This window comes from Leptidea sinapis, chromosome 30, assembly GCF_905404315.1.
Source record: "Leptidea sinapis chromosome 30, ilLepSina1.1, whole genome shotgun sequence".
NCBI lineage: Eukaryota > Metazoa > Arthropoda > Insecta > Lepidoptera > Pieridae > Leptidea > Leptidea sinapis.
In genome coordinates, this window is record NC_066294.1 from 10982894 (window position 1) to 11005686 (window position 22793).

Here is a 22793-nt window from a genome sequence, read left to right on the forward strand (position 1 = left end):
GATGCAATGGGGAAATGCAGGTCTCACTCGCATCATCGACCAATGCCGAAAGATTTCTATCGTATTCTCCTTTTAGAATGTCATGGAATGGATCTATTTGTAATAAAATATTTTTTGTTATATGCTACGTGACTTAAGGAAGTCAAGATTTATATTTATATTTTTTCCAGATGCTGGCCGTGCGCATGTTACCGTAACAACTCTGGAGAATATTGTTCTTACTGATATTCACATAATCCATTTTATTCATACTTTAGGTGTTAAGGGTTACTTTAAGTGCAGACAATGATGTTTCGGTGTTGCTGATTGACTAGATCACACTGATTTAACTAGATCAAATTATTAAGTAAAAACAATACTCCTCGCCAACTGTATTAACTTCATATTAGTAATTGATCATCAATTCGAGTCCTTTTAACACACAAATGAGATGTAAACTGCAATAGTCTTGTTATTATTTCGTAACGCTATACCTTTAATCACTGTTTAATTTTAAGTACCTATTGTAAGTAAGTATTATGTCATACAAGTTATAGAAGAGTAGCGTAAATCAGCAGTCTCCTTGAAATTTATACCTACGCAACGTCAGGGCGGAGCAATAGGGTTCGTAGTTGATACATACAATACGATTGACAATGCGGACGGCGTGGCGCAGCTAATTTAACTCGGATAGCGGCGACCAGTCTCGAAGGAGTACGACGTAGCATTCAATAGTTTTGTCTTCTTTAGATTGCTTAACGATCGTGTGAATCGTGTATAAGTGTGGGTACGTCGATTCGGGTGCTCTCGAATGAAGTTAACGTGCTGTTCTATTACTGTATTGTGCTATTGATGGCATTTCGATAAAATGTTTTATTGAAATTACAAATTATAGTAATCGACGTGAACCTACTTATATTACTTTTTCCCCGTTAAGGGCTAAAAAAAGTTAAAATAAAACTCACAAAAATTAAGAGTAAAACGAAATTCAAAGATGTCAAAACTGTGTGCAAATTATTAAAGCGGAAATGTGCGGGGCATATGCTACGTGACAAAAGTGAAAAATGGACCAAAGTCATAACGTAGTGGTATCCACGAGAATGCAAAAGAAGCAAAGGGCGGCAATAAAACGATGGGAGGATGAGCTTAAGAGAGTGGCTGGCGCAGAATGGATGAGAATGGAGACAGAAAGATATAGTCTTAGGAGGAGGCCTATGTCGAAGGACAAGCTGTTAAAAAAATCGTAAGGAATTAGTTAAGGATATATATTTAAGAAAAAATGTTATTATTAGTATCAGCAATAAAGGCTTATTTTATTTTATATTTGTAAGAGATGAGATTCTTAAATAATTATAAACATAATATTCTTAAAAGCATAAGAAATTACATTTTAAAATCTATGCTACTTATTATTGTATTAGTTGTATATTTTGATACATAGCCATTTGTAATAATTTGAATAAAAAAATAGAGATTTTTGTTTTTTTTTTTACGTTATCACACTTCAACTTTTGAAAACAAAATTTTATAAATGATGTGGGACTCGAGGCTACGACCTCTCGCGTTCCGTGCGAGTGCTGTTCCAACAAAGCTAACCATTCGAGTGACGTATCGTCATAATATCTTGTATGCTTTGCTCAATTCCCAGGTTGCGGCTCCATGTACAGGACCCACTTTACAGTTGATATCCTGTTAAGCCGCAATATTTGCATATAAGCAAATTGACTTGAGATGTCGTTCTTGCAAATCTAAACAATATGTTATGTTACAGATAAAATTTAAAAATAACTTTGTTTTCAAATTTTATGATCGCGAAGATTTTATACGTCACTCGAACGGTTAGCTCAGTTGGAAAATCACTCGCACGAAACGCGAGAAGTCGTGGGTTCGAGTCCCGCATCGTTCATAGAATTTTGTTTTCAAATTTTATTTGTATATTAATCCTAGAAGTGAGGGTTACCACAAAACATAACAAATTGTAACGGAGCAATTCCACTGCAATCACCAATATTATAGCATAAGAAAAATTACAGTATTCGAAATCTACAATTAGGCTCCTTATTATTTAGGTAGGACATTATCTTATAAAGATAAATACTTCTGATTGTGATCTCTGACCACAAGGCCATTAATAGAGCGTTAATTAACTGGGCGTCATTAATAGAGCACGGCAATACTTCAAGCCGGCCCACATTCTAGCGCTGTACAAAGCGCAGGTCCGGCCACACATGGAGTATTGCTGTCATCTCTGGTCTGGCGCGCCCCAGTATCAGCTCGATCCATTTGACCGCGTGCAACGCAGAGCAGCTCGAATTGTCGGGGACCCAGTACTCTGTGAACTGCTGGATCACTTGGCGTTGCGTAGAGACGTCGCTTCATTGTGTGTCTTCTACCGCATTTATCACGGGGAGTGTTCCGAAGAGCTGTTTTACCTAATTCCTGCGCCAATTCCACCTTCGCACGACACGCCACAAGTGTGGATATCATCCTCACCATCTGGATGTGTGGCGGTCCTCCACAGTGCGGTTTACAAGGAGCTTTCTGCCACGTACTACAAAGCTGTGGAATGAACTTCCTTGTGTGGTGTTTCCGGGACGATACGACATGGGTACCTTCAAAAAAAGCGCGTACACCTTCCTTAAAGGCCGGCAACGCTCCTGTGATTCCTCTGGTGTTGCAAGAGAGTGTGGGCGGCGGTGATCACTTAACAACAGGTGACCCGTACGCTCGTTTGTCCTCCTATTCCAAAAAAAAAAAAGGCCATTGGACGTCAGGTAAGTCCTAGTCTCCAATTAAACAGTCATGTCGTGGGGTTGATTGAGTAAATAAGTCACAAATCATGTTAAAAAAATTGGTTGTCTGTAAAGTAAAAAAAAGTTAAAGTACTGACGATAGTTGATCGTGACAACTTCTTAAGAAAACACTGATGGAATGGTAGCATTTTTCAAAAGAAAATTTTAATCTCCATGAAATTGATCAAGTTAGATTTATTTGTACGCATAAATACAATTATGTCATTTTTTTTTACAATTTAATAGTTTTTACAAGTATAAATGTGCGTTGAGCAATTGTTTTACAACTTTTAAACATGTGTAATATATAATTTCTTACAATCTGTGTTATTCTGTTGAGAATAGGACGATGGTAGGAAAAGTAGGAAATGAAAGGGAATGTTTCGAGTTTAATGTGTCTTGAAAAAGTCAAATCGATGGTGGTGCCTCCTAGTGTTGTTGAGTTATTAACGTCTGATGCACAATCGACATTAAACATGTCTTTCATGAATTTGATAAATGTTTCGTCATTTGTGTTGAAGTCGCCACAAAGAAGAATTGGTATATCGGTATCAACTTCCATGATGGGATGTACATACTGGCTGTTATAAACATACGGAAATAGTGCTTGATGTAGCAGAACACTGGTGTTAGAAATACTTGCTCCAGGATGAATATAAACTGCGCCAAGAACCATTTTGAACGTGGTATCAGCGGTGAAGCATGTAACTTCTGCTAAGCAAACGTCACCACTGTTTCTAATAAGGCGGGCTGTATCCGAAAGTTCAACGTTGAGAATTTTAGCTGTGGATGTATCGACATAGAAGTTTCTATAAATTGCCACTCCACCTGCTGCATTTGTTTCAGAATCTGATCGATTATTCTGCCGGCTTACACATTCAAAATTTTCAACTGAAATTGGATCACAATTGTCACGCATCCACGTTTCAGTCAGAATCAAATAATCAGACCTTGGAATCACTGTGTCTTTTTCAATATCTGCAAAGTGAGCAGGCAAACTCTGTGAATTAAGGTTCGTTATTAAAGTTTGTCCTGCATTGTTTGAGTCATTACAGAATTTTTCTGCATTATCAGTAATTGTTCGAAATGTGTGTCCACGAAGTCGAATGTATTCGTTACGGATATCTCTTGTTTTCTGTGAATCGTTTCCCTCCCGTCCGTGTTTAAACCGAAATGGAGCATCTTTTTCGGTGATAATATGCAAGCCTTCTAAACTTGCTACCCGACTCAGCGCCACGTACACCAACTGTTGCGGTTGCTTGGATGAGTATTTATAAACAATGACAGCAAACGTCCCACCTTGTGACTTGTGAATAGTGATGGCACAAGCAGGAACGCAAGGAAACTGTTTTCGTTTGCATTTTATAGTTTTTGTTAGTGTAATGTTTACTATTTTCTTATAAACTGGTACTCAGTTTGTAGACAAAGTATTTGGCTTGCTTTGCACGTGAATTGTTTCTTCTGGAATCTTGAACCATAAAGTAACAATTTCTTCTCTAGCTGCTGGCGAAGTTGTACTGGTCGATGGTCCTGCTTCTGCAGAATTGTCATCTATATTTGACTGCTGACGTTCGATATGTCGCAAGACACCAATAGATCCATTTACCAACCCATCAGCGACATCTATGTTAATAGTTATCATGTAGGGATATCCTTCTGCCAATGGCAGCAGGTACGGTAATCCATCGGTTTCTGCCACTGTCATCTTGTGTAGTTTACCTTGGTATTGTCTCTTCTCTTGTTCACTTGAATAACCAAGCATAATATCATGTGCGAGAGAGTTATATGCATTTAGAATTGCGCTTCGGTTGTAAGAATCCACTTCATTGTTACTATAATACAGCCTGACAGCATCAGGCACGTTTTCCTTGCACCAAGCCTGAGTTTTATGTCTGGACTCAATAAGAAAGATATTATCGTTACTTAGTTGAAGTCTATCGCCGATTTTTGTTAGAATCGTTGAAAACCGCTCATCGGTTTGTCGCACAACACGAACCAGTGGGAAGTAATCAATGCTGTGATAAAGAATCGGACCTTCTAATTGATTGATCGGCATAGTATAACATGGAGTTGCTCGTACAGGTGGAAGCTGTCTGAAATCTCCACATAATGTAACGTGAATGTCTCCAAAAGGTTTGTCGTATATGCCAGTAATCTACTGCAATCGGTAGTTAACTTGTTGAAGAATAGCTGAACTTAACATGCTGATCTCGTCGATGAAAACAGCTTTGACGCCTACGAACATGTTTCTGTAAGCTTGCAAATTTTCTGTGGATAAGAGTTTCGTCACGCGAGAAGTTGTGAGACGAAACGCTGAATGGACTGTAGTGCCAACAAGAGGTACAGCAGCTTTACCTGTGCTTGCACAGGCAATGAAGGCGTTGTTCATTGAGTTGTGCTCCTGAGTGTAGCGGTTGTATGTCTCCATGAGGCACTTTAACGTGTAAGTTTTTCCACAGCCTGCAGGACCCGTGAAGAAAATTTGAACTGCTTCAGAAGTGTAATCTCCAAAACCAAGCAATCGATGTATAACAACATTTCAGTTACAAACCATCCGTGTTGCTTATACCACGCATTTTAATTCCGTTTGTACTGAGTTCTTAAAAGTGTACCAAATCTACACCTTATTACTATCAATATAGTGTCGCAATTCCCGCGTTAATCACTTTGTTTGTGCAATTCTTTAATCTTAAATACTACTTCATTTCAATTTATATCTTTATTAAGCATAAACTCTTTAAGATATTGTGATGAAGTGTGATATGTGTAAAAATGAGGTCAATGACGGAGTACAGTGTGCGGGATGTAAGCGGAATTTGGATTACAGCTGTGCGGGTATATCCGAGACTGGATACCGCAAACTTGGACCAGAGCGTCGGGCTGTCTGGAAGTGCCCACAATGCAAGGTCAGTCCAATATCCAACCCTATTACTACCAATACTACGGATTCGGGTACGTTGGCTACTATACTAGAGGAAATACGTGAGATGAAACAACAGCTGAACTATCTTCCTGACCTGGTTCGCGATGTTAAGTGTATTAAAACCGAGATTGCTGACCTCAAGGCTGCCTGTGACTTCAATTGTGCTAAGCTGGACGAGTATGGCTTACGGCTGTCAGAAGTTGAACGTAATTGTTCTAAGTACGAAACATTAGCGGACAGCATAAACTCACTAACTCTAAATGTGCAACACTTAAGCGAAGAGTTGAGTACTCAAGAACAAAGGTCCCGATTAAATAATGTAGAAATAAAAGGAATTCCGGTCAGGACAACTGAAAATCTCTTTAATATTGTAGAAAAACTAAGCAAAGTGGTAGAACACAAAATTGATATATCCCAAATAAATTACATCGCAAGAGTCCCTTCATATAACTCAAAGGATAAATCGATAGTCATGGGATTTATTAATCGGTACGTAAAGGAGGAGTTCATAGCGGCCGCAAGAGCGAAGAAGACTATCATGGCTGATTCCATTGGTTTCGTAGGTAGTACGCAGCGAGTGTTTATCAATGACCACCTTACTCCAAGGTCAAAAAAAACTTCTTACACAAGCTAAGACCATTGCAAAAGAAAAAAAGTACCGTTATACCTGGGTGAAGTTCGGGAAAATACATTTAAGAAAAAATTACTCATCTCATGTAATAATTATAGCAAAAGAAAGTGATTTAAACAAAATAATTTAGGCTGTTGTGTACTATTCACTTCTACTTTAATGCCCCTAACATTTTTAATGTTTATTTTAATTCTTAAATATTTTAGAGTAACTGATAAGTTGCTATTGACTTGTGTTTTCTATTACATTCACTTATTAATGATCCAGTTTATAAATATGTCATATGCTCGCTTATTGTATATTTTGTTCTTAGTATATGTATTGTTGAGTTATGAAACTAAGAAGTGTGGTTGCAATTTGATGTTATTTGTTAAATTAGATAGTAATATTATGTATAATTTGCTAATGTACCAATTAATAATTATATGTGCTCGCTTATTATATTTGTACGTAGTGATATTGTTGGCTTATGAAACTATAAGGTCTCTTTGTATTTTGATCTGTTGTGTGGTAATAGATACTTATTTTTATGGAATTTATGTGCATATTATTATGTACATGGGTTCCATAAAAGTGAGACTATTCCTTGTAACCAATATAGTACGTTTTAGTGTTTGTTACACATCGTTTGAATTGTTATTCAGTCAAATAATGCTTTTGTTTATAAATGGCTACTTCTCATATAAGTGATACAAATTACCTCAATATTTACTATCAAAATACAAGGGGCTTACGCACTAAAACAAATGTCTTCAAACGCAATGTAACCTTATTTGATTATGATGTAATTGTATTGACTGAAACTTGGCTGTTAGACGGAATCACAGATGCCGAGCTTTTTGACAATCGGTATATGGTGTGGCGTCGGGATCGTAATTACGTTACTACTGGTCTAAGTCGAGGGGGTGGAGTGCTCATTGCAACTCGTAGATCACTTTCAGTGATTCCAAAGCCATACTATAACTCTAGTGCTGAAGATTTGTGGGTGACGGTTACTATTAACTGTCATAGAACTAAACTCCTGACAAATCTGCACATATGCGTTATCTATCTATGTGCTGAAAACCAGGGTTACTCCTTCTCACAGCAACTACATAATTTCCTAAGCCGAACACAGGATATAATAATCGAGAATCCTACTGATAAATTTCTTATAATCGGTGATTTTAATATGAGCAATATAATATGGAATCTCTGTAATGACAGTGATAAATCATTTAGCGCTTGTAATTGTCAATCACAGGATGAAATTTTTTTCACGGATGAATTGGCATTTCTTGGTCTGAAGCAATTCAATGGAATCCGAAATCTATACAATAAAACTCTAGATTTAGTGCTGTCCAATGGCGTGGTGACAGTCAGCGATGTTAGTAATGATACGCTTGTTCCTATTGACGCCCACCATGGAGCCTTATCTTTGATAGTTAAATTCACCGCGAAAAGTTTTCTCCAGTCGGCCCCTAGGCGTAGATACATGTTTAACTGCGGTGATTATGAGGCCATTAATGCTGAAATACAAAGCATTAATTGGCATGTCATTCTGTCGGATTTATCCCTTGATGAGTCGATCACATTTTTCTATGAGTTTTTTGAAAAATTGAAAACAAGATATATACCATCTAAATTTATTAAACCTAATCACTATCCAGTGTGGTACTCTATCCATCTTAAAAAAGCTATTAAAGAAAAATATAAATATTTACGTAAATACAATACTTATGGTAATATGTCGGATATGGTTTCTTATAAAATGATACGTGCGAGAATAAAAAATCTTGAAAAATCCTGTTACAATAACTATATACGTTCTATTGAAAATTCTATAAACCTGAATCCAAAATACTTTTGGTCGTATATGAAGTCTAAACAAAATCTAAACTCTATGCCTAGTTGCATGTACCTTGCTGACAAAACCTTCAATACCGGCACTACTATTTGTAATGCCTTTTCTGATTTTTTTTGTAATGACTTTACCGATCCTCCGGTCAATAAAAATGTCATCTCTTTATCATCACTACCAGTGTGTGATATCTCGCAAATACACGTAGACGTTACTGAAGTAAAAAAACTACTCCATGGTATTGACCCATCAAAATCCGATGGTCCGGATCATTTACCTGGAATATTCTTAGTGAAATGTTCTGATTCCATATGTGTACCCATTACTATTTTATTCAACAAATCTCTCTATGCGGGTGTTATGCCAGATTTATGGAAAATGGCTTATATTACTCCAGTGCATAAAAAGGGGGCTAAGACTAGTATATCAAATTACCGTCCAATTTCTAAGCTTTGTATTATATCTAAGGTTTTTGAGAAAATCATTTATAGTCAGGTTTATCCTGCACTAAGGCAAGCCTTTAGCCCCAGTCAGCATGGTTTTCTTAGAGGTCGCTCGTCTGTCTCTAATCTTGCACTTCTTAATAATTATCTAACTGAAACAATGCAGCAAGGTGTCCAAGCTGATGTAATTTACACCGACTTCAGTAAGGCATTCGACCGAATACGGCATGACATCCTTCTTAATAAGCTCTATAATATTGGTATCAGCGGTGACTTGTTAAGATGGTTTTCCTCCTATATTCATAATCGCACTCAAGCTGTTGTTGTCAGTAATTATATATCAGGGTGGGTACCCATATCGAGTGGCGTTCCTCAGGGTTCCTTGCTTGGCCCTCTATTGTTCGCAATATTTTTATATGATGTTGATACTTGCTTACGTACCGCCAAAATATTGTGCTTTGCTGACGATATCAAAATTTACAACAAGGTATCGTCACTAGATGATGTAATAGCTCTACAAGAAGACCTACACCGATTGCAAAATTATTGTGACGATCATAGCCTAGAGCTAAACCCATCAAAATGTAGCGTAATGACATTCACGCGTAAGCGGCATCCTATAATTTTCAATTACCAGTTGAAATGTGAGAATGTGCAGAGAAGTAGTACAATACGAGACCTTGGTGTTTTACTTGATTCGAAACTATTATTTGACCAACATATAAATTTAACTATATCTAAAGCTATGAAAGCCCTTGGATTTATTATAAGAAGCTCGCGTGATTTACGTCAAGTCAAGACACTGAAGATATTGTACTGCACCTTCGTTCGTGGTCACTTAGAATATGCCTCTCAAATCTGGAATCCTTTGTATTCTACATATATTTCTCGAATAGAAAATATTCAAAAAAAATTCTTACGCTTTCTATGCTACCGTACTAACGACAGATACAATTCAAAGTCTTACGAACAGCATTGTAAAAAGCAACATTTACTACCGCTTGAGAAACGACGTATGATCTCTGACATTGCTTTCCTCTTGAAAATAGCTCAAAATAAGGTTGATTGTCCAGATCTTCTTTCGACAATTTCATTGAGAACTTCGTCAACTGCACTACGCTATAGCCGTTTATTGTATATACCTCAATCATCTACTAACTACCGGAGCAATAGTTATATCTTGCGAGCTAGCACCACCTGTAATAAACTAAGCAGTGAAATAATTAATTTGGATATTTTTAATACATCTGTCAAAGCAATGAAACAATGTATCATGAAAACGTTTTTTGAATCCTAACCTGTGAACATCAAGTGTGCTTATTATTAGATTATAATTTTACATGTTTACTCTTTATAATTTTGCTTCTTACTACTTCTATTGTCTATTAGTGAATATCTGTGATTAGCTCTAAGTTTCTATTGTATTTTTATTTTGTGTAAATAGCTGTTGATATTCCTTGAAATAAATAAATAAATAAATAAATAACCTCAAGAATGATCTGTCGTTGTTCCGGATTAGTTGTTCGTACAAGTTCACGATACTGTTGCTTTGACATTACATTGCTGCGTTTCTTAACAATCGAGAATCCTTGTCGTGAGACGATTTGGTGAACATCATCGACGTTTTCGGCACCATCCTCTCCTAACAACTGTTGAACAAAGGCTGTTCTGGATTCTTCTTCCCGCAAATTACTGTTGTCTTCGTTTTACAAAATCATCATCGCTTCAAGTTCTCTCATGACGTTTTCAATGTTCAAATTAGACTCGAATTGACTACGGCTTTCCATGATCGCGTCTTTGTTGTCGTCAAATAATTGGAGAAATTTATTTTGATCAACAATTTCTAACATTTCGTTGCGGAATTGTACGTATAATAGAACCATTTCTCGTTTATAATTGACAGTTTCGTCCATTTCGTAATGTCTGTACCGTATAACGCGTCCGATTAGTCGTTTGCAGTATTGATTTCGTGCTCTTGACATTCTTGCTACGGGTTCACTTTCTAGATCTTCTTCGCCATCCACGTGCACGTCGTCCTCCTCGTCAACGAAATCATTAGCTTTGGCATACCACGATGTAAACTCAGCTAAATACACTTGTTCTAAAGATGCAGGACGCTCTTCATAGCGCTGAATTATGTTTTTGGTCCAGACATCAGTACTGTTTTCGTCAAGCCCTTCGCGGTCCATTTGTTGACGACGTTTGCGGCAACGTTGTCTTTCCGTCGGCCATACTGTTGGAATGTACGCAACTTGACGACTTGTCTCGCTCATTGGTTGACGTAGGAGATTCCATGCTGCTTCTTGCGCTGACATCTCGACAGCGTTAAGCAGCTTGATGCTTAAAGATTTCAACTGGTCTGTGTACTCCCGTTCGGGATGCTCTTGCATCATCGTAGTAAGCTCACGACGTAGATTGCCCATTCCACGAGCTGATTTATTTACGTACTCCACAACATACTCTACGCAGCTGTATTCATCCAAGATAAATTGAATGTCGATGTTTGAGTTGACTTCGCCAGCAATGTACGGATTGAACGTGTTTGTCATAAGTTCGTCAAAGTTTCGTCTGAACAGAAGAGTTGGTCTGCGTAACGTTGAGCGCACAATGTCAAGGTATGAATCGTGTGTCAAACCATTAGCTCCAAGAAAGTCATCCATGCCCGCGTACCGACGTTCATCGAGTGAAGTACGCAGCTCTTTCGCCTTCTCTTGTAGTGTTCGACGGCGTTTATCAGATTGAGGCATTGGAACCAATACACGAATCGTAGACATTGGCCAGTACGGAATTCCGAATCTACAAATTGTCTCACCTCGCTTCGTGCATGTGAAAGTATGTTTGTGTATCTGGTTGGCGTAGATGGAATTGTTAGGTACATCATTCCGGGCTACCGTACTCAATTTATCTACGAGCTCAATGGTTTTTGGCATATTTTCTAACGGGGTTTCATGTGGGTCGTTGTTTACACGCAATAAAATGTGTGCGTGGGGGCTTCCTCGATGCTGGAACTCAAAACGAATGAAGTAATCTCTAACAATTGACGAATCATGGCAAAGAGGTCACGTTTGCGAGAAGCCCAGTATTGGATGGAGTTTGGCACTGTCTTCATGAATGCGAGGTTTTATAAGACATATTCTTTCAGAAATTCTGGGTCTTCTAACATACGTCGTGTAACATTTTCTGTGACTGAAACGTTGCGAAACGTGCTGTAAATTCCATCCTCCATACGTAGCCGCAAACTTTCATTGCTACGTACAAGATTTTTTGTAGTGTCACTGAAATTCCAATGTGGAATCGACGTGGATTTCCATAGTATATTGATGGGAATGACAACTCTTCTGCATGACGGTCGTAAATGATGTTGAGGGGAGTTGCCCGTTGTCCTGGTGCGATATTGAGACAATCTTCTTCGTTCCACATCACGGTATGTTGTCTTGAAGCGAGAATTTCAGATTCAGGATTCTGTTCGGCGGAGATATTTTCTATACGGTTTGACGGGTCATCCTCTACGTCATCGAAGTCTGGCAAAGCATGATTTAGTCTCGACTAGTCCACTTTGATTTCGTACAAACGATATAATGGAGAGTTCTGCAGAACAGTTAACCACGAAGTAACTGTTTTTTGGACATGTATCCGCTAATGTAAACAGATTTGTGGGCAAGGTTTCTTTTAATGTTTACATTAATAACGTCGTCCTCATCCAATTGTCGCGGCAAACATTTTACCATTTCTTGAACGTCGACTGGTACGTTTATCACTTGTCCTATGATTCCATAAGAGAAATCATGGCGCAGACGACGCACTTGCATAAATGGTAGACGAGGCGAATTCAATCGTTCACTGATGGGATCTAACGGTGGTAGGCCTGGTGGTGGGTCAGGATATGAGAATCCATTAACTTTTGCTAGCGGTGGCATCGATTGTTTGTTTAGTGACTTTTTGCAAGTGTTGCAAACCAGTTCATATTCTTCGCTGCTCAGTTGTCGATTTTCTTTGATAAACCAATCCGAAATAACCTTCAGCTGTGCTTCAGTGATGGGTTTAAGGTCGTTTCTAAACCAAAGTCTGTCACAGACCGAGCAAGCGTAGCCAAAATCGTTGGCCAAAAAAGTAGATTTGAATCTTATGATTGATGATGACCATTTAGTGTTCCAAGTAGATTGCGCTTGAACTTCAATTTGATCTGAAGAAGTACTTGGTTGTACAGTAGTTTCTGCTGGTTCTGTTGCTAAAGTTTGACGTTGTTGGTCTTTTTTTTTTTTTTTTTTTATGGAATAGGAGGACAAACGAGCGTATGGGTCACCTGGTGTTAAGGGATCACCGCCGCCCACACTCTCCTGCAACACTAGAGGAATCACAAGAGCGTTGCCGGCCTTTAAGGAAGGTGTACGCGCTTTTCTTGAAGGTACCCATGTCGTATCGTCCCGGAAACACCGCACAAGGAAGCACATTCCACAGCTTCGTGGTACGAGGAAGAAAGCTCCTTGAAAACCGCACTGTGGAGGACCGCCACACATCCATGGTGGGGATGATATCGTAACTTGTGGCGTGTCGTGCGAAGGTGAAATTCGGCGGCAGGAATCAGGTTGAACAGCTCTTCGGAACACTCCCCGTGATAAATGCGGTAGAAGACACACAATGAAGCGACGTCTCTACGCAACGCCAAGTGATCCAGCCGTTCACAGAGTACTGGGTCCCCGACAATTCGAGCTGCTCTGCGTTGCACGCGGTCAAATGGATCGAGCTGATACTGGGGTGCGCCAGACCAGAAATGACAGCAATACTCCATGTGACGCCGGACCTGCGCTTTGTAGAGCGCTAGAATGTGGGCCGGCTTGAAGTATTGCCGTGCTCTATTTATGACGCCCAGTTTCTTTGAAGCCAGTTTGGCTTTGCCCTCCAGATGGCCACGGAATTGGCAATTGCTCGAGATTTCGAGACCCAGTATTCCGATACTAGGCGAGGCTTTAAGGGAAGTGTTCTCGAAGAGCGGTGATACGGCAAATGGGGTTTTTTTAGTGGTAAACGCACAAACTTGAGTCTTCTGGGGGTTAAATTGGACAAGGTTCAACTCACCCAATTCCGCGACCTTCTCGAGAGAGGACTCGATAGAAGACACAAGTTTCACCCGGCACTGGTCGACGTTTTCCCGAGAGAGACCTGCATGGCCCGTGTATACGGCATCACCAGTGCTGTCGTCTGCATAGCAATGCATGTTGGCGGTGTCCAACATATCATTGATATGCAGAAGAAACAGCGTGGGAGATAGCACACAGCCTTGGGGCACTCCAGCGTTCACGGGCTTGGGATTCGAGCAATAACCGTCGATAACGACCTGTATGCTGCGCCCAGTGAGGAAGCTGGAGGTCCACTTGCATAAGCTCTCGGGAAGCCCAAATGATGGAAGTTTTGCGAGGAGCGCCTTGTGCCATACACGATCAAAGGCCTTCGCTATATCCAGACCAACTGCCAGGCCTTCCCCCTTGCTTTCAATAGCCGCCGCCCATCTGTGTGTTAGGTATACCAGAAGATCGCCAGTCGACCGACCATGGCGAAAGCCGTACTGCCGGTCGTTGATCAACTGGTGACCCTCAAGGTATACCAAGAGCTGGCGGTTAATTATGCTCTCCATAATTTTGGAGAGTAGGGAGGTAATAGCAATAGGCCTGTAGTTTGCCGGATCCGAACTGTCTCCTTTTTTTGGGATCGGATGGACAAGGGCTGACTTCCATGAATCAGGGACTACGCCTTTTGAATAAGAGTGCCGGAATAAACGCGTTAGCACCGGCGTCAACTCAGGGGCACACGTTCTAAGCACGATTGGAGAAATGCCATCCGGCCCGCTCGACTTCCTGACGTCCAACGAAAACAGAGCTCGCCTAACAGTTTTCTGTCGGAACTGTACTTCAGGCATGGAGCTCTGACACCGCGGGATGGTCGGCGGTGTTTTTCCGTTGTCGTCAAGAGTCGAGTTGGAGGAAAAAAGAGTGCACAGGAGATCGGCTTTCTCTTTTGCCGTATGGGCCAGGGTGCCATTCCTCATGTGCAACGGCGGCATGGACGGCTGGTTGAAGTTACCAAGAGCAGCTTTCGACAACGACCAGAACTTGCGTGTTCCGGTCGGGTAACTGGAAAGCTGCTCGCCAATTTTGACGACGTGCTTCGATTTCGCACGGGCGATTTGCCGCTTAAAAAATCTGGAGGCACGGTTATATTTCCTCTTCAGAACTTTGCAGTTCGGATCCTTTGAGCCCAGCGCCGCAACCCAAGTTCGATACGCCTGTTTTTTGCAGTCAGATGCTGCTTTAACTGACGCATCGAACCAGGGCTGTGATCTGCCACCGATCGGTACTACAGAGCTTGGTATAAAAATATCCATGCCCTGCAGTATCACATCGGCTACTGCAACGGCGCAGGCACTAGGATCATCCGAAAGGAAACAAACCCTGCCCCAAGGGTAGGATGCAAAAAAGGAACGCATCCTATCCCAATCTGCTGACTTGTAGTGCCAAACGCGGCGGGTCGCTGGTGGTCTGCGACGTTGGCGTCGGATAGGCACTACACTCCTGACCAGGCAATGGTCGGACGTTCCGAGAGGGGCGTCGACATAGACCTGGTAACCATCGGGATGTGTAGTCAGCAGAAGATCTAATAAGGACGGCATGTGGCTATCCACATCCAGGAGCCGCGTCGGCGACTTAACCAATTGGGACAGACCATACGCCAATGCAAAATTATGCACAGATCGCCCTGCGTAGTCTGTGGTACGTGATCCAAGCCATTCGGCATTGTGCCCGTTGAAATCACCCAAGACTACGATTTCAGCGGAGGGGATCTGAGCAAGCACGTCATCAAATGCCGCTTGAACGCAGCCCATGAGATGATCCGTTTCTGCGTTACCACTATGGGACCTGTAGACACACGCATAGATGCGGACGCGGTCCTCTAAATCTACGCGGAGCCAGAAAGTAGACAGGCCCCTACCCTCAAAATTGCCGAGACGGCGACAGCAGATATCCTCCCTAACGTACACACATACCCCGGCATGAGGCATGAAATTATGCTCAATTTTGTACCCGGGGTTCGTTAAATATGACGTATCGCTAGGTCGAGATATCTGCGTCTCCGTAAGGAAACACAAGGCCGGCTGCGCCGTCTCAAGGTGGTGGTGGACGGCATTTAAGTTGGAGTGTATTCCCCGGATGTTACAAAAGTCCACATTAAGCGTGGAGCGGGGTGCCGTGGTGTTGCTGCCCTGTTTGTCCTGTGACATACGCGGTACTGTGCCCTCCCCAGAATACGAGGGGCAGCCCGAGCGCGAATGCTCGGGGAGGGATTCTCCGGCTCTACAAGTGCCGGTACCCTCCTGGGGTAATTTATTTTTTTAGGACCGCTCTCATATTTTGTTGGGGGGGGGGGGGGGGAATGGCCTCCGGTCCTCGACACTAACCTATGCGAAACATAGCGGACGAGTCTGGCCCGATTGTGCTGACGTCATAAGACAGCAGCGTGACTCTCCCACTTTCAAAAAGCCCGTAGTCGCCTCTTACGACACCCTTGGACCTGGGACTACCCTATTCTTTTTACGCCCCGAGGCAGCACAGGGCAAAAAGGTCGGTAAATTGTCGTTGAGTATCAATATGGACGGTGTTTAACCTTTGTCCTGAACGAGATAAGGAAGTAGTTCTCGCTTCTAGAGAACCATCTGTTGTTTCGATCTCTTACATTACGTGCTTCTCTTGCAGCTGCTGCCTGTGCAGGAGTTTTGGATGCAGTAATCCGCTGTCTGTACTCACGTTGTATTTGTGCCCTTGTTTTTGGAGCAGCAGTTGTTGGTTCTGCAAATAGCGTCACAAAGGTAGATGCAACAGCTTCTTGAACCTCCATGGGAACAGGAATTGCAGGAAAGAGTGGCTCATTTGTGAGATTGACACGCTCATCAGGTTGATCTGCAGTGGTGGTAGATTGTTGTTGCGCGTGTTGTCGTTGACTTCTAGTTTGGATATTGTTCGACTCTTCCCCTGAACGAGATGGAGATGTAGTTGTCGTTTCAAGAGAATTACTGGCAATAGCCAAGTTAGCAGCTTGCTGTTGTTGCGTTGTCTTTCGTTTTTCGATTTTCTCGCAGCAGCCGCCTGAGCAGGAGTTCTAGATGCTGTGATACGCTGTCTGTACTCACGTTGTTTTTGGGCTTTCGATTTTGAAGCAGTGATTATTGGCTGCGCGAATGGCGTTGCTAAAGTAGATGCTACAGCATCTAGAACCTCCGTGGGTTCACTCATCGAAGGTAGTGGCTTATTCGTGACATCCTCTGGTTCGTCAGGCTTTTTTTCCATGATGGGATTGTAAGCGGTTCTGCAAAATAAATCGTCGTTCGAAACAATTTTAAAATTTTTTTCATAAAATTCTTCATTCAGAAAATCATTTTAAATTTAAAAAATAAAAATACAACAAAATACTTGAATAAAATTTATTGTTTAAATTTCTACTTAATTGTTAAAATATAAATTTTGATTTTATTATTTGAATAATATAATAAATTTTTTTCAATTAGTTACTTAATTATTTTTGCAAATTTAATTGTAATTTGTTATAAAAAAGTAATAATTTTAAATAATTCATTATAAGAATAAACAATGATTAAATTATTGTTTATAAATCTTACATTTAAAATTTGGAAACATTAAAATTTTCGTAAATCTAGTTTTTAAAGAGCCCGTCTCAATGTGTTTGATATAGGAGAAAATGTTCCCTTTGACGGATGGCTGGTCCAACCTGTCATTTCAGACACGTTGTTGTGATATGTGGAAGATTTAATATTTATGTTTTAATTTTTTTAAATCATAGCTACGCTCGATAATTATTTCGATTGAATAGTAAAACCATCGATTTTTGACTCATCGTGAAATAGTTCTTGTTTTAATTTTGTCAATTATAGCATAACCTACAATCGCTGCACTAGCGGACCGATGCTATTCATTTTAATGATGAAAGCACGAATATTCGACAATATATCACTAAATATATTATTAATATCGAAAGAATCACTACCTTTCTCGCTGTAATTATCGTTGCTATAAACAATTGACACCACATTCACTTTTCACTGCACTTGATACTCGATCAAAACATGTAAATGTACTATAGTATACAGTGCAGCCAGATCGCGTGTAAAAAGTACCCCCACTTTATGCCATTTTAAATGTACTCAGACGACAGTGTCCCACAAAGTGGGGGTACTTTTTACACGCGATCTGGCTTATAGTATAGCAGCTGTCCACGCAGACGCATCGCTCACTCAAGTGAGCGACGGATACGGACGAGAGAGACGGATGTCGAACGCTGCCGAACGCAAAGGCCGATTGTGCTCCTTTGTCGCTCGTTCCGCGCTCTCGCTTGCACTTCAAGCCTTACATGGAACGCCTCAGAGCGAAGTAACGCCGCATGAGTCATGTTTTTTCGTGCGTGCAGCCGGCTCTATCGAATTATAAGACGTTGTCACGTCAATATTGACTATATGTTGTGGTGAGCTGGTAAGCGAAATACGTGGGAATAAGTATTCTTAAATATTATTGATTTTATTTCCTCCACTGTCACTATGGCTTTGGGTTTTATAATACTGTAAACTAGAGTCGCACTTAGTTCGCGACAAATAGTGACAAGAGTTCACCTTCCACCACTCTTTTCCTAGTTATAAAAGTCACCGTTGGTTATTAAGCTTCAATTCAATAGTTGTAAAATAATTTTCAATAAACATACTTACTAAACATAAAACTATATTTAAAAATATATTTTATTGTAAAAAAGCGTGGTTATCGATTACTTACATAAATAATTACTTACTAAAGAAGTGATGGAAATCACTTGAAAAATAACATATTTATAACTTCATCATCAGCCGGAAGACGTCCACAGGTGGACAAAGGCCTCCCCCAAAGAATTCCACGACGATCGGTTCTGCGCTGCCTTCATCCAACGTTTTCCGACGATCTTGACCAGCGTCTTCCGGTACGTGGTCGCCATTCGAAGATTTTACTGCCCCAACGGCCATCTGTCCGTCGAAATATGTGCCCAGCCCACTGCCACTTCAGATTTGCAATCATTTGGTCTATGTAACTTTGGTTCTCCTACGAATATCCTCATTTATGATTCGATCTCGCAGGGAAACTCCGAGCATAGCCCTCTCCATTGCCCTCTGACCGACCATGAAATTTCTCATAAGGCCCATAGTTAGCGACCACGTCTGCGTACCGTAAGTCATCACTGGCAACACACGCTGATTGAAAACTTTCGTCTTCAGACACTGTGGTATTTGGGATGAGAAGATTGTACAGAGCTTCCCGAACGCTGCCCACCCGAGTTGGATTCGACGAGTGACCTCTTTCGCAAAATTGTACATGCCTATCTGGATTGTTTGTTCGAGGTAGACGTACTCGTCGACAATTTTGATAGTACAGTTCCCAATTGTTACGGGAGTAGGTGCGACATGAACATTTGACATGATCTTCTTCTTGTCCATGTTCATTTTGAGACCTACTCCTTGGGAAGCTGTATTGAGGCCATCGAGCATATGGCTTAAGTCTTCCATGGGCTCTGCTATTATAACGATATACGTCTGCGAATCGAAGGTGAGTCATATATTCACCGTTGATGTTAATACCCAGTCCGTTCCAGTCCAGAAGCTTAAAGACATCTTCCAACGCAGCGGTGAACAGCTTGGGCGATATGACATCGCCTTGTCTGACACCCCACTGCAGTCGGATAGGTTTCGAGATCTGATCCTAGAGATGGACTGACATGGTGGCGTTTCCATAGAAACACATCAACGCTTCGATATATCGGTAATCAATGTTGCACCTCTGGAGAGACTGAAGCACCGCCCAGGTCCCGATCGAATGATAGGCTTTCTCATATTCCACGAACGCCAAGCATCAGCAGGTTATATATCTCTTTCTTCTGTATAACCTGCCATAGCGTATGTCACATACATACGCTGCGATTCCGAAAAGACTTTAGCACCATAGACAACATAATTTATAACTTCAATAATATTTATACAAATAAAGATAATGATGTTATTGTCACTAAAGACTTGAATTGGCGATAATAGTCATTGTTTACAGTGAATATCGGTTTACATTGGCATCGTGCTGGCCAGAGGAACGGATGGGCGACCACATAAACAAGGGATTCAAGACGATACTAAAAGTGTTATATATTAACCTTTAAATATACTTGTCATTAGTTGTTACATATATTACACTTACACATACCCACAGACACACAAATATACACATAAATAATATGAACATAAACATACAAAAATACGAAAACATAAGAGCATTAAACCTAACATATTATTAAATGGTGCTATAAATAGATACAGAAACTCATGTATCATATAGGAGCAAATTTTGATAATGGGCTGTATTTTTATTATTATTATAATTTTTCTAATTTAAAGTTATAACTACAAATCGTTTATTTGTAAGTAAAATATTAATTAATTTAACCAAATAAAGCACTCATAATCAAAACGACTATTTGTAAACATTTTCCATGTTCTTGGTTTATTCCAAGGTATAACGTAAAGCCAAGTTTAGTATAGTAAAACCGTTAGAGTTTTATTATTGTATAAGAGTTTCATTTCAAAGTAATGGAAGAATCAATTACTCTACGTTTCTGATTTTTATATTAATTGCAAAATTATACAGCTTTTCAGCTTGTTTTTCAAAATATGATTTCATTACCTGTATATTTTAGAAAATATTCACATGTTATGTATTTTTAATTAACAATGTTAATGTTTTTTTTTATGTATTTATGTAATCTTACAAATCAAAATTTTATTTTTAATTAAATGAATTGTATGGAAGGCCATAGATTATTTTAAATAAGCATAATATCATTTTCCAAGCCCTGTTAGGGATCAGTTATAACTGGGGATGACACAAAAAACGATTAATAATTACACTCAAGTACTTACTGATATTTACTCTTTAATGAAATTGTAACTTAAGGACAACTCCAAACTTTTTAAGCCAGCGGTTTTAATCGTTTTACTTCTGTATGTATTAAGTATGCATATGTAAAGGAAGTTATTTTTAGACTCTAAGTTTCGTAAACAATCGTTAATATTTTGTTCAGTTGCAAACAAGGCCTGCATTCGTACGCTGCTTGTCTCAAAACTTGAAATGTGAGTTACATTGTTTGGAAATGTAGTAATGTAAACATTTATAAAATGCCAAATACAATTAAATTTTCATGTTTTTAACAAATTATTCTAAATAAAATAAAATGCTTAGAGTAAAGTAATATTATAAAGAGGAATTGTTTGTGAGGTTGTACAGGAAATATAGTAATTTCTAGATTTACTTTTCAGTATCATAGGCACATTATATATCAAACCGAAAACCTTTTGCAGTAAATTAATTAGAAATCTATTAACAGTAGTAAATCTTTTGGAGTAAAGAGCGAGAAATTCCCATCACAAACGTCCTTGAATACTTAAAAATAATCCTCAGAAGATCTGCAAGATTTAAGTATATAAAAGTTGTTTTTGCATAGTGTTTTTAATATATGAATACAATTTTGTTTACAAAATATTTCAAAGCGATCTTTAAAGAACTTGAAGAGTCGATTTGTGATTTATATTATGTCATATTCAACTAAGTCAGAGATAGTGAAAGTTCAAAAAAACGTAACTACTGTACCTAAGTGAACCTTCTTTTAAAAAGTTTCACCTATCTTTGAAATAGCAGGCTTATTGTACAGGATACCTATTTTAAATTAAATTTATTTTGATTTGATGATTTTCTCTTATTCACATAGCTTAATAATTGTAAAAGCTACTCTCGTACTGTAGATCATAGTTTGTAAGAAGAGACGTTCGCAATTTTTGTTTTATTATTTACTTGGTTATATATCGAAGGTCCTACTTGGTTAGCATGATTTCGATTCATGGCAAGATTGAACTTTAATAATATATTTTATAAATATAGTAAATTCCTTTGTCGTTTAATGTCGCATTTACATAAATACTTATCAAAATGCCAAACAACACACACAAGTATGACTCATAATTGTAAAATAGTCTCTCTCTTTATATATGCTTTGTCATAATATATGTACATGATTATTATCTTACATGACTATAGTAAAAGGGTTTCATCTATTCCTATTTCTTCTGCGTGTTGATATTTTTTTTGTACTGGTGTTACTGGTGTATGATAAGAGGATAAAATAATTAAAACGTTATATGTTCATCGGTCTTCATGTGTTTGATATTTTCAAATAAATGGGGTTCTTAAAGTGGTTTAAAACTTCCCTGAAAGTATCCGTTACACAGCTAAATACAAAGACGACAAAGGTAATATAGAAGTTATAAGGCTTTCGACAGCAATGCCTTGATACTTTTAAGAAAACACGCTAATACTAATAAAAGCATTACAATAAGTAAAGAAATTCAAACAATTTGTTATGTTTTTAAAGTGATAACCCTCACTTCTGGGATTTATACACAAATAAAATTTGAAAAACTGTAAAGTAGATCCTGTAGATGAAGCCACAACCTGACGGTTGAACGATTTTATGACGAAACGTAACTTGAACGGTTAGCTCAGTTGGTAGACCACTCGCACGGAACGCGAGAGGTTGTGGGTTCGAGTCCCGCATCGTTCATAAAATTTTGTTTTAAAATTTTATCTGTGTAAATAAATTCAATTCACAGTGTAGTGGGGATCTCTCCATTCATACAGAGTGAATGGAAAATCACTTGTGTTATTAAAACTACCCACAATTAATGTTATGTAGCAATTACATTGAAAGTTTTTAATATTTGAAAGGAGATATTATGAGTATTCATAAAACAAATTTTATATTAATAAAACAAGTTTGTAAGGTGATGCGTCACTCGGTTGGTTGACTAAATTGATAAGAGCGCTCGTACGGAACCTTAAAGGCGTAAGTTCGAGTCCAGCATCGTCCATGAATTCTGGTATAAAATAATTTTGTATATTAAAATGCATGAGGATATCACTTTAAATAAAAAATTTATATAAAATTTTTCCAATACACTCTCAAATTCATATAACACATCTAGAGGGCCAGATATGCTTACAACAATTTCGCGCTTAGCAGAGCTTAACTCTATAAGGCAATAGGTCGTTCAACAGAGAGGCTTAAC

General features: G+C 39.2%; 1 protein-coding gene across 11 annotated transcripts in view; it reads left to right on the forward strand.

The window, feature by feature from the left end:
• The window catches only part of LOC126973801 (uncharacterized), a 69666-nt gene that overhangs the window by 21508 nt on the left and 25365 nt on the right, over nt 1-22793 (forward strand). For 4 of the 11 annotated variants that reach the window (XM_050821131.1, XM_050821142.1, XM_050821132.1 and 1 more), the window contains one exon: nt 171-1297. The exons of 3 other annotated variants lie outside the window; for them this stretch is intronic. In XM_050821131.1, coding sequence (XP_050677088.1) covers nt 171-225 — 55 coding nt within the window. In that variant the 3' untranslated portion in view covers nt 226-1297. Of the gene's footprint in view, nt 1-170; nt 1298-20755; nt 20805-22793 lie in introns of those variants that run through there. 4 more of the 11 variants (XM_050821138.1, XM_050821139.1, XM_050821136.1 and 1 more) reach the window with 2 other exon arrangements.